Raw genomic sequence first — 17264 nt, 5'->3', positions numbered from 1 at the left:
GCAACATAAAGTTGACCGTGTTCAAATGCAGGCTCAGGTAAAAAAATGCCAACACGCTTACGCCTATTCCTGGTACAACCGTAGCGCTGCTCAGCCGTTCCCATTAGCGGCACCATATATGAGATGCATGTCAGCTTTCTCCCTGTGCGTAAACTCACCCATCATGCTCGCCATCAGAGTTGCGAATGATTCTCTGATGCATCAGGATCGTGGTTTGTCCGGCTTACTACCACCCTCTACCGATGCATTGCCAGCCAATCACAGCTATTACTGTTCCCTTTTTTGAACATTTATTGTGAATACTGTATTGCTGCAAAGAAGCACTTTACGTTGATTTTGTACGTAAACACACTTTCCTCTCGTGTCGTTTTTTTGCGTTACTGCCTTAACCCGTCACTTTAGAACCTACATTTATACCCTACGTACTTGTTTTAGTATGCTTCACCAACCCTCCAAGTTTGCCCCATGATCTATGAAACACCCTGTATATAATACTACATATAGTAAGAGGTTAGTCTGAAAGGAATAGATCCTTTCAAAATTTTACAGAAATAGGAGTTTCAACAACACGGCAGAAATACTTGCACCGAAGAATATGTCCTGAGGTTTACGCAGATGAGCTACAAATTCTTTATCGGTAACACATTTGGCTACAATTAAATTTTACCTAAACATGTCTCAGAATGTCCATATGAACAGCTATAACAGTTATTATTATGCATTTTTTGGGGGGAACGTCCAAGTTTTAGGAAGTGTATTAACAAAACTTTAATCCTTGATGCATTTCTACAAGTAGTCGTTACAACATACTAAGTCACACCCTTTCGGTCGCCAATACCAGAATTCTAAAACGATGCTATGCAAGAGTAACAAAATTCGTTTTTGCATATTCAGGAACACACAAAACATTGTCTACCTCACTAGCGGCCATATAGCTCGACTGACGTCAAAACCTCTCTTATGATGACAAATGACAGATGGAGCTTCGTCATGAAAGAAAACGGAAGATGGAAGTTAGTAAATGACTTCTTTTATAACAGTATTAAATACTTCCGATGAAAGCAAACATTTTTCGATTTAAAAGCATTTAATCTATTGTTTAGGCTAATCTCTATATGAAAATAATCTCAGTAACATCGACAAGGATGGACTGTGCAGTACAAAATGTATCTTCTTATTTAGTTCGCTAGAATAACATTACCAATTAAAAATATTCTTTGCTTAATTTAAAGCAATAAGTTTTATATCATTACGTGTGAAAAAAATAGTAAATATGTTCGAATGAATATGAATTCACTGAATTTGTTCCTATGTCTATCTATATGAATGATATAATTTTGAGATCATTTAGGGACCAGCTATGACACAAAATTTGCTCATTCTGGGAATTAATTGTTTCGATTAAAAATATTTTTATTAAATATTTATTTATTTTTGCAGGAAATATCTATCATATTAAGTTTATCTTAGGGAATTTTACACTTAAAGCAATGGGATGTTAGTTATGTTCCGAAATCATTAATACATAATAATGATGTTGCTACTGGAACGTTTAAGTCTAAAAGAATCATACGAAAGCCCTTTTTTTACATATTCTTGGCCTGCAGTGTTAAGATGGTTAACCACTGCACTGTATTTTAAATTAGAAATTCTTTATTGTAAGGAATTTCTAATTAGAAGTATATGTTTGCGATGAGTCATTAGATGAATAAATTCTTCTTTTCGCACACCATATTATTACCACACCATAAGTATTACATAGCAAATTTACACTTTTGAATATTACATTGAAATGAAATAAGAATATAGTCCTAATAAATATTCTGGAGCTGTTAACTTTTGATAATATACCATTATCATGACGAGTTAGAAAGAATACATATATAACCTTTCAACTGAGTAAAAGCATTAAGCCAGTTTCTTGGTTTTGTCTTTTCGTATTATTTACTAATTTTACGTTTATGGGAATTAATTACGTTTAATTTACGTTCAAATTAGCATAAAGGTCTTTCATCTTTATAAAACCTTCTCTTACAAATTTCCTCCAATAACCTCCATTCTCTTAAATAACCCTCCATAAAAATAACAGTAGTTTTACGTTTATTTTCTGTTTACTGGCGTTTAAGTGGAAGACTAGCTATAAATACAAAGAACCGTTTTTATACGTACCCTACCTTATCATATAAACCATCTAAACGTAAGAAGTATCAATTTAGAATTTTGTCTTCAATTCACTTCGTCAAAACTCTGTATTAGTAGCATAAATAAGGTGCAAAAAAGAAAAAGAAAAAAAAAAAAAAAAAAAAAAAAAAAAGAAGATGCGTGACTTATCTGGCAGAGGGCCAAACATTTTTTAAAGAGGTATACACTCCTTTATTATGTAGTCTTCTCAATTACATTCCTAGCAGCTGCAAACTACTTTGTAAACTTCCTAGTTTATTTTCTGTTCAGTTTCGCGATCACGCGAGCAGTCTTTGTCCCCGGGAGGTTTCAAGATAAAGGAGATATCTCTTTTGTTACCGTTCATGATGACAACATAGCAAACATATTTTGTCTTTGAGACTTTTCTCCGAGTTTAGCCAGCGCCGCGCCTGCTCCTGATAACTGATAGCGTGCTTGGTAAATAACATCATTGGTTACCATGATCGATCTACCAACAGGCTCCACTCTATTATACTTTCAAGCACCAGAGTTGTTTTCAGTTTTTATATCGACCTGACACTGAAAAAAGAAATAATAAGCATTGCGTAAGGAAAAAAATTGCTTCGACGGTTTCGCATTATTATTGCTTTTAACGTATTGTTCCGTTATTATTTTTTTAAGTTAGTAAAAATACATTTCTACTAGAATGATTGTTTATAGTTATGTTGAAACTGTCCCATTCATGCGAATAATTGAAGAATACGTACATACATTTACTATCCTAGCATCTCTTAGCGTATGAATAAGTTAAAAAAAATTCTTGTAACCAGGATCTCATTTCTCTTAAACGCAATGATAAAAAGGAAATCAGTCACAAAAATCTGACCACTCATGCAAAAACTCAAGACTGAAGAAGCAAAATTATATAAAAAGTAATTTGTTAGTAAAATTTGCGGATTACTCGAGAAAGAAAAAAAAATTCAGTAGTAGTTATCTAGAAATAAAAGGGATAAAACAATAAAAGTATATCTTTTAAGGTTTTCTGTTGAGTAACCAGTTATTTTAAGCATTCAATGAAAACCTTTACGTGACATTTATTGTTTTGTGGATTTTATATGCTGTCAAACGAGGAAACATTGTCACTTGAGGGAAGTGTTTGTTGTAAGCCTCATGCCCAAACGGTACAATAAAATATATACACAGCTACATCTGCGATAAATAACCATGAGAGAATAATTTACAGAGCAAATTTATACTCTGCCATTTGATTTCGCTATTTTAAATATACGATTCTTTGTACTATATTTTTTTATTTCCGGGAATAAATTAAAATTGGCAATTTCTTAAACTGTAAAGCTTAAAATTGTTTGTGGTGTTAAACTAAAATATGCATATTGTGATCGGATATCAATTTCATTCTAACCTTAAGATTTTTATATTTTGAATTTTTGAATTTTCAGTGTTTAACTCTTCGAGTCGTGACCTGAAGTTTTCAAATTTCTGTTTTTAGTTATTTTAGATTGCTGCTATTATAGCGTTCTCTAATGTCTTCAGATAAATCTGTAAAATGACGTAATTCTTACGTCATGTACAAGTGGATAATGAGATTACTTAATCCTATTGGAGAAATCTGAAGTTTAATTTAATTGCGACTTATACCACTGCCCAGCTTTTTAAACCTGTGAGTTTGTAGAATTACACTAAGATTAGCAGCAATATTTATTTCCTTGGTGAAAGTGATACAGCAGATAACTATGTAACGAATTTGGGAATCCTGTTAATTAGTTGAGAGAACATTTCACAAGATTCAACTCCATGGTTGAATAGATGTGTTTAATTACTCTTTTTTAGCGTCTTTTCGTTTTACTAAGTAAAGTTCTTAGTTGAAATAACACAGGGGGCGATAATTCTCCTCGAATAGTTGTTAGAGGTTTTATATGTAAAAATATTTAATTCAGAAATACTATAACTTTGATACAAATATTTACGTAGAGATTACGTAGAAAATATGAACAATTTTAAATGATATTTTAAAAGTGTTATTCACAATTATTATGTTAGCATCTCGCAGAATTTGTCTTTGAAACTTTTAGTAGCTTGTCTTTTTACCTCAAATTAGGAAAACAAAGCGTATTCATTAAACTTATATCAGTTCATGTATTTTCAAATGTATTAGTTGCATTTAATGTTTTAAGAGCAGCTCACTGAATTGAATGAAATACAATTAACTGTATCCTTGAATTCTTTAGTGCAGAAAAGCAAATAAGTGAGATTCACAGCTATAAAACTGATTTATTTCGAAATTTGCCTAAATTAGATTCTCTGACACGTACCAATGTATAAAAATTCCAGTTAGAATGATATCTATTTCATGGAAAAATATAAGATATTTTCTCAATACTTTCCGCACATCCTTCGTACTGACCTGACTCTACAAGTGGCGCCCGAGCTAAAAGGTGATGTAACCATCAGTATTTGCTGATTGGGTCCCCTAATCCCCAGTCGCCCTTTAAAAGGGAGCGTACACAAGATATCTTCTCTCTCCTTTCTGAATGCCTTCGTAGTATGATTGGAAACATACTCGAAGTGTATTCGAGAGGTCCAAGGTTCTACTCCCGGCGAGGGCACTGATCATTTTTCAACTCTCCTGTTTCAAAAATAACCTAATGACTCTACAATGTATTTAGAAGAAAACTTATAAAAAGTAACCCGATTTTTACCAAAGATTATTTATATATATATATATATATATTCTAGAGCGTTTCTAGAGTACTTCGTTTTTCTCTCTCTATTCAAATTCTTACGTTTTATCTTACATTTAGATATATGCTTTAAATTCAGTAGTTTCAAAAGTTTATACTATGTTTAAAAAACTCATCTATGAACAATTTAACAATATATGTTTAGAAATTCTTTTTGCTGTTTTCATAACAGCAAGATGTCTTTCACCTTTCTGTTACTTTTCTTTTTTATAATGTGTTATGATTTACTAAAATTAATTTGTACAGTAAAAATGTTATCTTTCCTGCTTAGATGATAACAGGCAGAGAAAGGCAGAAAATGTTGCTTGACAGTCTTACTTGAGAATCTGGAGACATCCTGCGGCGACCAAAGGACCGGCGGCGCTCTTGGGATCTACAGAAAAAAAAAGAGAAATGTTTCATTTGGCTCATTTCCTTGGCTCAAGAAGAATATCAATAGAATAAGATTATGTTAGCTGTCATAAGCAATGCAACGGAATACAGCGCTACACAGCGCTGTTATGTTGTGTTTATATATTACATTTCTTCTAACATCGTTTGCTAGCATTTCCATTCAAATGCCATTCAATTATATGAAAGCTCATTAAAGGCCACTATTTTCGGAATAAAAAAAAATAATGCTGTGGATAATAAAAAAAGAATGCAAGGACAATACTATGATGCTAATACCTTTTTAAATTTCAAAGGTATTATCAATAATTCCATAAGGTAGAATGCATATTTCTTCATATCTATGTATGTAATTTAAATTGAAATGTTCTTATTATAAAGCATATTTGAAAAGCAAATTTATATTTCATAATTTGCAGCATTTAGTTTATAGTATTTAAAATTTTTGATTTATTGTCATTATAGTTAGAGACTTTGAAAACATAGAAGTACATATAGAGTCCTCTTAAGTTTCTGCACTGAATACTTAGAATCTTGTAATGAATGCTTGTAAATAGTTTAAGTTATTTGACTAAAAAATAAAGATATTGCACACGTTTCAAGAACGGACATTTTTTTCATTTGAAAGAAAAGCACTTGCTTACATCACTACTAGAATTTTAAGAATATTATATTTTACTGAAAGTTAATAATTAAAAAATTCAAAAATACATTTCCTCATTTTCAGTAAATTGAGAGAAGCTAATATATAGAAAAATACAATATCGGTGTTTCATACATATTTCCCTAGTTGCCTTTCAAAACGAAAAAGCAAAATACTATTTATTTCTAAATTATTCAGTTAATGAATTTAGTTACCAATTAACATTTAGAACACCATTGTTAATTTAAAACGGCTTAAAATGAGACATACATTAAATGAAAAAAATTTGTACATAAATTATATTATATGCAGATAACTGTTACTTTTTGTTCGTAAGCGTACCTTTTAACTGCTAATTGAGACGTGTCTAGTTGGAAGAGAAACATATCAATATAAAATTTTAACTTAGACATGATATTATATTTAGACTGGCCAGTTTGTTTGCTTTTTGCCTGATTTTAAATATTCACGATACGTAGTATTGTTCTAGAATAAAATAGTACAGTAGTATTATTAGTATAAATAGAATTATTAGTATAAAAATAGCTTCAAAAGTCCCCAAAGCGTAGGTCCCATAACTTAAGAAAAATTAATTTATTTTAGAAACCTAGTTTACTGTAAATGAATTTTGTAACGTTTTCTTCAAAAGCCATTATCAGCAGCAACATATTTACCCCAACGACGATAAAGCTTTTAAAAGCAGTTTATAAACATTTTATTTAATAATCTTTTTAAATTTTGACAGCTGTGGAAATGATATTACTCTAAATCTTATCGTGCAATTTACATTTCAAATCGTAATCCATTGGTGGATTCCTGCCAGTAATGCATGATATGGATTCCTGTTATAATAAATATATGAATATTGTTTTAAAATTAATTTGTGACGTAATGTTTGACACAGAAAATCTGAAAATATTAGTAATTTTATTTAATGCAACATCAATGCCTGTATGCTGTAAGTTGTAATTGCGCTATAAATTAAAATTTACATCCAAGTTGACTATCCTGTATAGAAATTAAATACAAAACTATGAAGGTGGATTATGGTACAAGGTTTCGTAATATTGTTGCGTTCGTACGGGTTCGTAATAGATTGAATGCCCACAGCTCTGATGATAGGTTGATAAATTTATTTTTATCAAAAGGAACACTTCAGAGTTCTGGAACTTTCCACAAAAATAGTCGCACAGCTCTTCACAGTATCACAGAATACAATCAGTTGTTACACTTCAAATTACTAAGAACGTTAAACACAGTGTAATCTAATAGAATGAAGCGCATTAAAGCGCATCTAAAGAACGAATCTAGCCGGGAGATACTTCAGTACTCCGAACTCACGCTGAACAGCAAATTCTCTCACGATCTTATAAAGTTTCCACACGGCCGCGGACATATTTCTAGTACATTCTGCTTCTCAAAATTATTGGAAAGCCTATGAGGGCCGAATTACGGTTACAGCTGCATAGATCATCAATTATAGTTATTAAATTACAATATCCGTTACGGTTATACAGGGACCGGGCCAAAATCTCGTCAGATCTGGCGAGCCAGATCTCAATTTATCGCCAATTTTGCAACAAAAAGTAGTCGCTAAAACCGTTGCCAGCTTGGCGATATCTCGCCAAATGAGCGATATAGCAATAGACCTTGCCCCTGGATTCGTACTTTTCCGGCATAGCATCGTATCTCTAGATTTTTCATGTTACATTTGTACAGGAAAGTGCAACGGTGTCACATATAATTGCAAAAATCATCTATTTATGTACAAAATTCGCAACAATATTTATCGAAATTTATACTGCGACTTTAAAATGCCTAAACTTGTGCTCACTATGGCCACAGGAAGATTTTGATCATCATTACTTAATTGCATGAAACAGGTAGAATTGTTTAATTCTTTTTTATTGCTCTAAAAGTTGTATATGCATATTTTTTTTCCTTCTTTACAACTAGATAAGTAAAGCTAAGAGATTTTTATATCACAAATGCGTCACTGATTTCAAAACAACACGTTCGTAATGAACTGCAAAAACCAGTTCAAAATTATGATAGAACAAAATTTATTAATGAACACATTTTTCACCTTCTCTCTCAATTTTCCTTTGGCGAATTAATTCCTCCACTAGAATGTTCGACATTCGTGGATTAAATTTTCGGCTTTCGTGTTTATAAAATCTCAGGTTCAAATGCTAATATGCCCTTTTGTGGCCCTTAGAGTTTTGCGTAACATTCAATCAATACTGGTAAACATTTCACACGTTATTGGAGAAGGCAAACAACAAGATTTAGCGTAATATTTGTAAATGTTTCAGGACTATTTTCAATAGCTTAACTACAGAACCATCCTCTTCAGCTGCCTAAGTGCGAACGAAGGAGCTACGGAACGAGAAAAAAGATGGTTCTGTAGTTAAAGCATCGAAACTAGTCGTGCAAAATACACAGATGTAACCCCTATTCTTGTTGTTGGACTTCTCCAATACTTATTATTCGGCCTGTTATTTTAAACTAATTTTTACACGTTACCAATAATTAATATAAAGGTAAATAAAGCAACAATAAACAAATTCTTTTCGGTTTTAGTTTTAAAAACTATGTTTGTACATTTCTATGTTTGTAAATTCATGTTTACAAAAATGCATAAGCAATGTAAAAAACTTGTATTTATTACTAAGCTAGATACTTTCCACTAATATTCTTATCTACAACTTTTAAACATTTCATATTGAAATATCTGCCTTTATTGTTAATTAGCTAACGATAGTGGAGTTTAATATTACAATATTACTGCTTAGTCTAGAGAAATGAGACATCGTTCATGAAATCAGCCAGGAATAAACTGAGTAAATGCTTTAGCTGGTCTACTAATATTACATGGAAGAAGGGAAACAACTTTAATTTGTATTTCCTTTAAGAACCATTTCGCAAAACCAAAATGTCTCCTAATAGCGGTAGTATCCTAGTTACTGATCACTGAGTAGTTCAAAATCAAGTATCTCACCAAAATTAAACATTAAAAAAATTCTTTATTATACAAAAATGCATATATGTATGTTGCTGTAATAAGGAATTTCCAGGTCGTTCTTTTTTTTAGTCCAAAGGGGCTTTCTTCCCGAAGGACTATTGTTTTCGTTTTGCGATTTTGCGTTGAATCACTATAAATGTCGGTTTCACTTTTCAAACTGTTGCCACCAAATGTTAGAGTCCTGCATTATATTTGAAGAAATTAAATAATGAAAAATCTGCATAAATGTATGTCTATTTCTCGCATTGTGATAAAACAACGGTACCATAGAGTCATCGAATTTTGAATGACGTAATCCTCCTACGAATATGGGCATGTGGAAGATCAAATTTAAAATTTGGAATTTGATTTAATTATCGATTTCATATTTTGCTTAACGAATTTTTGAAATAACGAATTTGAACTCAACGATTTAAAAGCGAGCAATGGCAACACTCTCCGACGGGGGAAAAATCCTTTTTATCTCCAGTGGACGCGGAACTGTATCGGAAATTCTAAAGGATAAGCTCATTTTAAAATTATTTTGCGACATTGCTACTGTACTGAATTTTATGGTTTAAGTGCAAAGAACATGATATTTAATAAATAAAGGTAACACACAAAACGTTAAAAAAAGCCCTTTGGGACGTAATTTAAAATCTGAAACCTTTCAGATTTTTTAGTTTGATTTTTTTTTTTTTTTGCTTCGGCTAGAAGAACCTTAGCGTTTATATCCCTGCAATTTGAGTTTCGATATTCTTGAAACATGCTCAAACGTAGAATTCATTCTATCTTGTAATTAAACGAGTACAAGTCTACTTGTACTTAGTATGACTTGTAAATGTGTTTTCTCTGCATATTTAGTACAACTGCTAAGAAAACAGATTTACAGTTCTAGAAATCAGTAACTCGGTATTTTAAGTATCTCGACATTTTTCAATTTTTCGAAAAAGAAATATTATTCTTTAATTTACAGATTTATGTATAAGGCTAGATTAGATTACTCGAATATGGCAAAGCGTACGAGAGCTCTTCCTAATTCAAGGGACGAATTTGGAAGATTTTCTAAGGGAAACCAGCTAGTATCCACCTTACACGTGGGGAAAATCACAAAAACCAGCCAGCCGCCTACCTGGAATCGAATTCAGATCAGACTCCGTCATTCACCATTATATTGATTATTCGAGCTTTTTTTCTTGAAATAAAAATCTTTAAAAATGCGAGAGTTCTGAGCGTTAAATTCTGAGTGACAGTCAGGTATTTATTATAACAAAATATCAATTCTTATAACCTTTCTGCTTTAGGCAGATTTAAATACTAATTTTGAAAATACTATTCTTCTCTTGTATTAGATTACATGTCGACGTGATTTTCATCGTTGTCAAAATTAGAATTATTTTCATTTTTTCGAAAGAGTTCACGAAATTTTACTATTCTCTGGACTTCATTTTATAAAACAAAAGCTAAAAATATATCTTTCTCTTGGCAACCTGACGTTTGAACGTAAAACACTAAAATGCGCTACTGATTTTCCAGTTTTCGTTTAGATTCCATTAAGAAGCTGTTCACTTAATTATTCTTAATCTATTCTATATTTGCAAACAAAAACAATACCTGCTTTTTTAGAGTTAAAATGGTCGAATGATTTCCTAATCAAACAGCCTATCATACATTAATATTCATAGCAATATTTAGGTAAATTTTAATAAATTTGATTTTATATATACTATCATCAATAAAATGTTTCTTGCGAATTTTTTTTAGTATTTGTGGAACATTACGCTACCGTACATGCATAACCCATTCTACATGGAAAATATTTCTTTTCCATGAAAAATGAAATATTCAAAGAACTTATGAAAGATTACTTTGGGAAGCAGTCCTTAGAGCGACGCAGATTGGAGAATTATTTCTCAGAATGCTACTCTTTGGCAAATTCGCCCAGACGGGTATGGTGGTTAGAGGCCGCCCGGGTTCGAATCCCGGAGAAAACATGGATGTAAATGGTTTGTTCCCTCCTGGGAGGTGCTCCTATTAGGTGCCTCCATAATAAAATGACCACCACTTCTGGCCTTAGTATGGCGAAAGCTAACAATGTCTAGTGCCATACCCGCCATTAAAAACATTGGCAAAACATAAGATTTTTAATTCTTTTTCCGCATTATAATTGTCTAATAAACTGAAAAATAAACTCATTCATTAACAAATGAAATTTTATTATGTTAGAAACTTTCTTAGTGGAATCTCTCTAATCTATTTTTGCATATTACGTTGTGGTATGCTACCATGTACTTGCTTCCACTTGGATTATCAAATCTTAGCACTGCAGCAAACATTGACCTGCTCTAAAATGATGACTAAATCCCACGTCACTTATAGACACTTCAAGGTTGTAACGATGCTCCCGTTATTTACGATCGTAACGTGGATGTGGAGGAGATTTAGGCGTTTAAGCGAAGGAGGATTCCGCTGCAGTCATTACCAGGATTACGAGGACAATGAATTTCAAGTGTCATAAGTAATAAACTGTGGTACTTTGTAAACTAATAGATTCTAATATGCGATTTGGTTCTAGGTCATTATCAGCTTACAACTCACTGCTGACCAATAAAGATCGAAGCATCAGTTCACACCAGTGACTCAGTGATTGACTACCAGTAAGCATCAATTTTTAGCTCATTGGTAACCAACAGCCTTGATGAATATGGTCACATTCGTATTAACCTTTGTAAGGATTATGTTAATTTTATTAACAGTGAAATGTTGGGTTAAAATTCCTTTCCTATCGATTCTTAACTTCAACTTACCACTTACGGCCAGAACGTAGTTTTAGAATCACGTCTGAATACATAATGAGGAAGAGCAGTATTTAACCGCAAAATTCTTCGGTCTTAGTGAGAGAGATACCAGGTATTCTGACTGCACGCGTCCGCCTTTTTATGCTACTCTCTCGTAAGCTATCGTCACGCTCGGCCGTACTTTAGGCCCTTCATAGCTTCGCAGTCTATTAAAACCCCTTAACTGCCGCGGGCGTATATATACGCCTTGCTCAGCCGATGAATTAACTGCCCCAGGCGTGTATATACGTCCTTCCAAACTGCTATCATTTGGTTTGCGCTGCTACACCTAAAATTATTCGCAAAGTTAACGCATCGGCTGCGCATCTGGGCGCATCTGGGGCAGTTAACGCATCGGCTGAGCAAGGCGTATATATACGCCCGCGGCAGTTAAGGGGTTAACGCTAAGGGGCCAACTCTGTTAGAATCTTGATAGCTTCGGCTATATCTCTTTAGTTAAGATTAGTTTAGTTTAATTCTTAGTCTCTTAAGTTCAAGCCCAAGCGTCGGCTTTATTGTACACTCCAAGATGGAGTTTTGTTAAACTTTAGTTGGAATAATAAAGGTTTAGTTTACCCTTCTATCTTGTTGTTTCCTATCACGTGAACCGAAGCGATTATTCGCTTATCAGTTCTTACGATTCTTCACTTCCAACAGTAACTTAGAATTACAAAGGAACTCTACACCTTAATTAGAAATCATAAATTTATTGCATCATTTTGCATGGTCATACATGAGTAGATGGTAAATGACTATCAAATCGACAGGTTTTCTATTAGCTAAAATCTTTAACTGCAGCATTAACAGCAAAATAACTGGGGGCATAAGGACTGAGCCAAAGTGATCATTGATCACTGGTGACTAGTTGCCTTGGCAGGCACATGTGTTGAGGGACGTCAGGCACTAGTGTAGTCTTTCGGTTTAATTTTACTCGTTGACGAACACCTTTTACAGTCAGGTTTAAATTTAATTTAATTAAATGATGTAATTTTTAATATATACAATATTTAGATTAAATCCAATTGAAAAGTTTCATGAACCATCCTAAACAACGTTAATTTTAATTAATGAAATATATTTCTAATGCTATATATATATATATATATGTCTGGTTTAAATTTATTTATGTTCTAAATATTTTAATAATGAAACTAATTTATAAAATAAGTATAATACATTTAACTAGCATGCTTGTTATGAATTAAAAGCATCGAGCAAGTGAGACGCAAGGAAGATTAGAACAGTACTTTTGTAACAGACACATACATGTACCAAACTGAAACAAAGTGTCAAATTGACGATTGTAAGAAAACTTCAGTTTGCACAATAAAATTCAAATCAGCTGCAAAAATAGTATACTTTAATGTAAATATATATATATATATATATATAAAGCAGCCATTAACTGAAGTAAAGGGAAAAAATTTAAAATTTGAAAAATTCTTCATAATATTGATAAAGATATTCAGAAAGCCCTCCTTTAGCAATAAAAATGTTTCATGTTTATTAATTTTTTGCTGAGGTATTTATCAGCTATATCTAACTAATGTCCTTTTTTTTAAATCCATAAGAAAACTACAGATTTTTAAACTACTCTTGATTTATGATTGGCAGACTGTCCTTATAAAAACTTTTAAGAACTTTAAGAAACCTTCAACTGCTTTTATCTGTGTCATGTATTCATAAGACAATATACTGAAATTAATACTTCTAAAATTTACAGAATATTTTGGGTAAACTTTTTAAGAAAGAATAAATAAAACGCTAAAAAAAAAAAAAAAAAAAAAAAAAAAAAAAACCCTCTTTAGAAAGAATTCTCTATAAGCAGTTGTGTTAATTGTTGAAGTTAATTTCTAATTTCTGTTGCCATTACAGAAGAGTCAATCTACAGAGAATATGTTTTACTATTTTTACTTCTTATACGAAGCAAAAAAAGTAAAAAAGTATTGTAATCACGAAAAATTCCGGGTATCCTATTTGAACAAAAATATCAATTTTCACGGCTATTAAATGCAATTTAACAATATTTTTGCGTGACATCTGTACTTAAGGACAGACTGAAGGACCTTTCCCCCCCCCAACGAATTATAAAACTGATTTAAAATGGATTCAGAAGAGATTTTTTTTGGCGCGTCTGTGTACGTACGTACGTATGTACGTATGAATCTCGCATAACTCAAAAACGAATAGCCTCAGAATGTTGAAAATTTATATAGAGAGCTGCTATAATATGTAACTGCGCACCTCTCATTTTGGTTGAAATCGGCCGAACCAAAACTATATATATATATATATATACCCTCTCTGTTACTCAGATCCGTGAGCTAAGATTGAATTAAGTTGGTTTTCTTTTTCGGTTAAGGGTTTCATGCCTTTAATTAATCTGTAGAATTATCAACAATTTAAAAGTTGTTTATGTGCGGCTAAGCCTAAGTTTTCTTACCATAGCAGCCACGTTTTTTTAAATTTGAGCAGAATAGTGAATTGAGTCTTTCTGCACCTTCAGTGTCTTTTTGCTAAAAGTGGTGCCAAAGGAAAATTTTCAGTTTTGTGCACCAAAAAATCTGTCATTTTGCCTGCTGGCCGAATTGTTTGTTTTTGCGTAGAAACTCTAATTTTAATTATAAAAATTGTTTTTTTTAATTGTTTCAAACTGTTATGAAACTGAATTAAAACTGTATTTGGTGTTTTATGTTTTTCTGTAGATTTCAATTTTTAATGAAGATATTTTAAGTTTTCATGTATTTTTGCCTTGCCGCTATGTGAAAACTGAATTAATTGAATGATAAATGTACCTTTAATGAAATTCGAGGAAATAAGTGTTTCGTATTAGGAGCAAATATAGTCGCCAGTTTGTCTCGTACAAAGGAGAATCTTACGAGTAGCGCATGCGCATTAGGTAAGCGGCGCTGAATCGTCTGTGAAACACTGTTCCTTTTTTATTTGTCTAATTTCTTTTATACATCATTTTAGATTTATTATAGTATTTGAATAGAACATGTGGCAATAATTAGATACAATTCTTCAGAGGATATCATTTTTGTGCATTCTGAGTGATAAAATAAATGAGATTTAACGCTGTTAAGTGAACCTAGTGCCTGACTTCGCTATGGTAAATAAAGTTAGTGAATTTTAAAGAGTGCATTTATTCTATTGTGGTTTATACGCTATCTATGAAGAAGATTTAATTTAATTCAATAAGTTTAAAAGAATGCAGGAAAATGCATATAATTTAATATTCCGTACAAGGCCGCTCAGGTTCTGTTTCCCAGCAGAATAACACTCAGCTAGCAAATTCATTCGTGCACAAATATGTCCCTACTCTATGATCAGTTGCTCCATTTTGGAACAATCTATCGCAAAAGGGATGGCAACTTTCAAGACTGCATGCCCAACCGAGTATCGGCTTATATATAGCTGCCAAGGGTGTATTTGCCACATACTGATTTTCGCATTCATTGTATTGCTACTCGTATATAAAACTCTTTTGTTAGCTCCAGTTTTTGATCATTTGTTTATCTATTTGAACACTATACTACTAAGTCTCTTGAGGAATCTACACAAAAGAAATGTCCTGAAAAAAATACCGACAAAAAAAATGCCGCTTCATTTTCATTATTTATTTTTTCAAATATTTACAAATGATACGTTTTCTTCTGAACCATCTCACTGCACTGCGAATGCTATTCAAATAACGCTGGTCTATGAGTACTTGCTTTCATGTTTTATAAGCTTCGAGGTCTTTTTTTCACTTCTCTGCACCGAAACGTTTTTATAGCTTTTTTCTTTACAAAAACATTATGCACGGAAAACACATTGCTCCGGTTTTTGTGTTTGAAAAATGCTCATCTTATTTTATTTTATTTATAGCATTACGTTATATTTACTCAATTAACGATCCTGTCTTCTGCAAGATAGTAAAAAGAACTTTTATTCAAAAACTAGAGATATTTAAAGTTTCTAACTGAAAAATATCTGTTTGTCGGTTTAACGAGCATCAGAATGTTTTCTTTTTTTTTCTCTATTTTTACTTTTTTTCTCATATTCATTCTTTCTCACGTTTCACATTGAATAGAAGTATTTTCATGCTAAAGTAGAAATACATATGCATGTTTGATGAAAGAGAAACGAAAGCACATTGAGAATGCAGACTATGACAAGAAAATGTTTATTCCTTCTTTCATATTTTATGCTCTCTGGAATATGAAATGCATATTTTTGATATTCTATTTGAAAACTAAATAAATAAGCAAGTATAAAGTTCCTAGAATAACTTTTAAAATTCATAGCATATTAATACATGTGTATTAGCGTAAAATGGTTATGATCATAAATAATATAATGTAAAAACGTAAATGTAAATTAACCTCGGGGTTTATTTTATTTACATAACAATTATTTTACGTTAGGAATCTTTACTGTGATTTTCTCTTTCCGTTTTTTCACCAGAACGCAAAAGAACTCGCATGTGTTTAAGTGAGGCTTTGAGATTATGAAGTCAGAGCGTATTCTACCATTTGAAGGCTAAAGTACTAGGTTTCTTCTTCTATAGGGTGGACCTCTTGTAATAATAATTTATTTCGATTAATTTTTATACATTAAATATATTTTACAGAAATCATGTATGAAATATGACATCAGACAAATGTCCAGCATTTTTCTCAATACAGAGATTGGCTTTTTTTAACGCGCTTTTGAAGGTTCAGGATTTCGTCTCGAATATTCTGCTTCAGCTGTCTAATAGTCTGACGTTTATTAACATACACTTTGTCTTTTAAACATCCTTATAAAAAAGGATTCTGCTCCACCATTGGCCACAAAATGTTTTCAATCATTGTTCTGTAAGAAGCTCCGGAAATCGTTTCCGGCGTTCTATCCTCATTCTCGAAGAAATATGGCCCGATAACTCTATTCCATAACACCGCACCCAACTGTACACTTGAATTAAAATATTGCCGATATTTACTCTGCGTCATAACAATTGATCGTTGTCAAGAATAGAAAAACTAGATAAATTTAAAGCGTTGTTTTGTACTGTATGGTTTTATAACAAATTTCCAAGAATTCAATTATAATCTACAAAAAGAAAAAATAATTTAACAGAAAATAAAAAAGTTATTTGTGTTTAACATTTTAAGGTCTTATTTGCCCTACCCTATAAATAAGAGTTCCAGTCTTCGGCATTGTTACTTGCCGGTAGTTCATTAAAATCACGTCGGTGAAGTCCGAGCCAACTTTCCGCAATCTCTGCAGCCCTTTGCCTATTAGATATTTAAATTTAGTTCTACATTTGGATTTTCACTTACGTTTCTCCCCTATAAGTGCAGGAGGACTTTGTAAGCATAGGGAGTGATTCTTGTTCATCTAGTTTAGTTTAAAATAAAGGTTCCTTTACACCTTTGAAAGTTTCTGTACTTAACATTCTTAGACTATGCGATAAGTCGTTAAGTGTCTTCTGAAAGGTTAAGTCCCATCTGGAGTAGTAA

At 32.1% G+C, this 17264-nt stretch overlaps 2 protein-coding genes across 3 annotated transcripts in view; one reads left to right on the top strand and one right to left on the bottom strand.

Annotated features, from left to right (window-relative positions):
• The window catches only part of LOC118189396 (transmembrane channel-like protein 5), a 202763-nt gene extending 196935 nt beyond the window's left edge, over positions 1-5828 (top strand). The window contains exon 17 of the mRNA XM_085812818.1: positions 5176-5828. Within this exon, the coding sequence (XP_085668944.1) occupies positions 5176-5213 (38 nt within the window). The 3' untranslated portion in view covers positions 5214-5828. The remainder of the gene's footprint in view (positions 1-5175) is intronic.
• LOC118189393 (uncharacterized) overlaps positions 1-17264 on the bottom strand; it is a 333651-nt gene that overhangs the window by 15273 nt on the left and 301114 nt on the right. For both annotated transcript variants that reach the window (XM_085812820.1, XM_085812821.1), the window contains one exon: positions 5223-5277. In XM_085812820.1, the coding sequence (XP_085668946.1) occupies positions 5223-5277 (55 nt within the window). The remainder of the gene's footprint in view (positions 1-5222; positions 5278-17264) is intronic.

The sequence above is a fragment of the Stegodyphus dumicola genome, chromosome 3 (assembly GCF_044657685.1).
Source record: "Stegodyphus dumicola isolate Sdum_Otavi_A_Nest chromosome 3, ASM4465768v1".
Classification (NCBI taxonomy): Eukaryota; Metazoa; Arthropoda; class Arachnida; order Araneae; family Eresidae; genus Stegodyphus; species Stegodyphus dumicola.
This window is presented reverse-complemented; position numbering and strand designations above follow the sequence as displayed.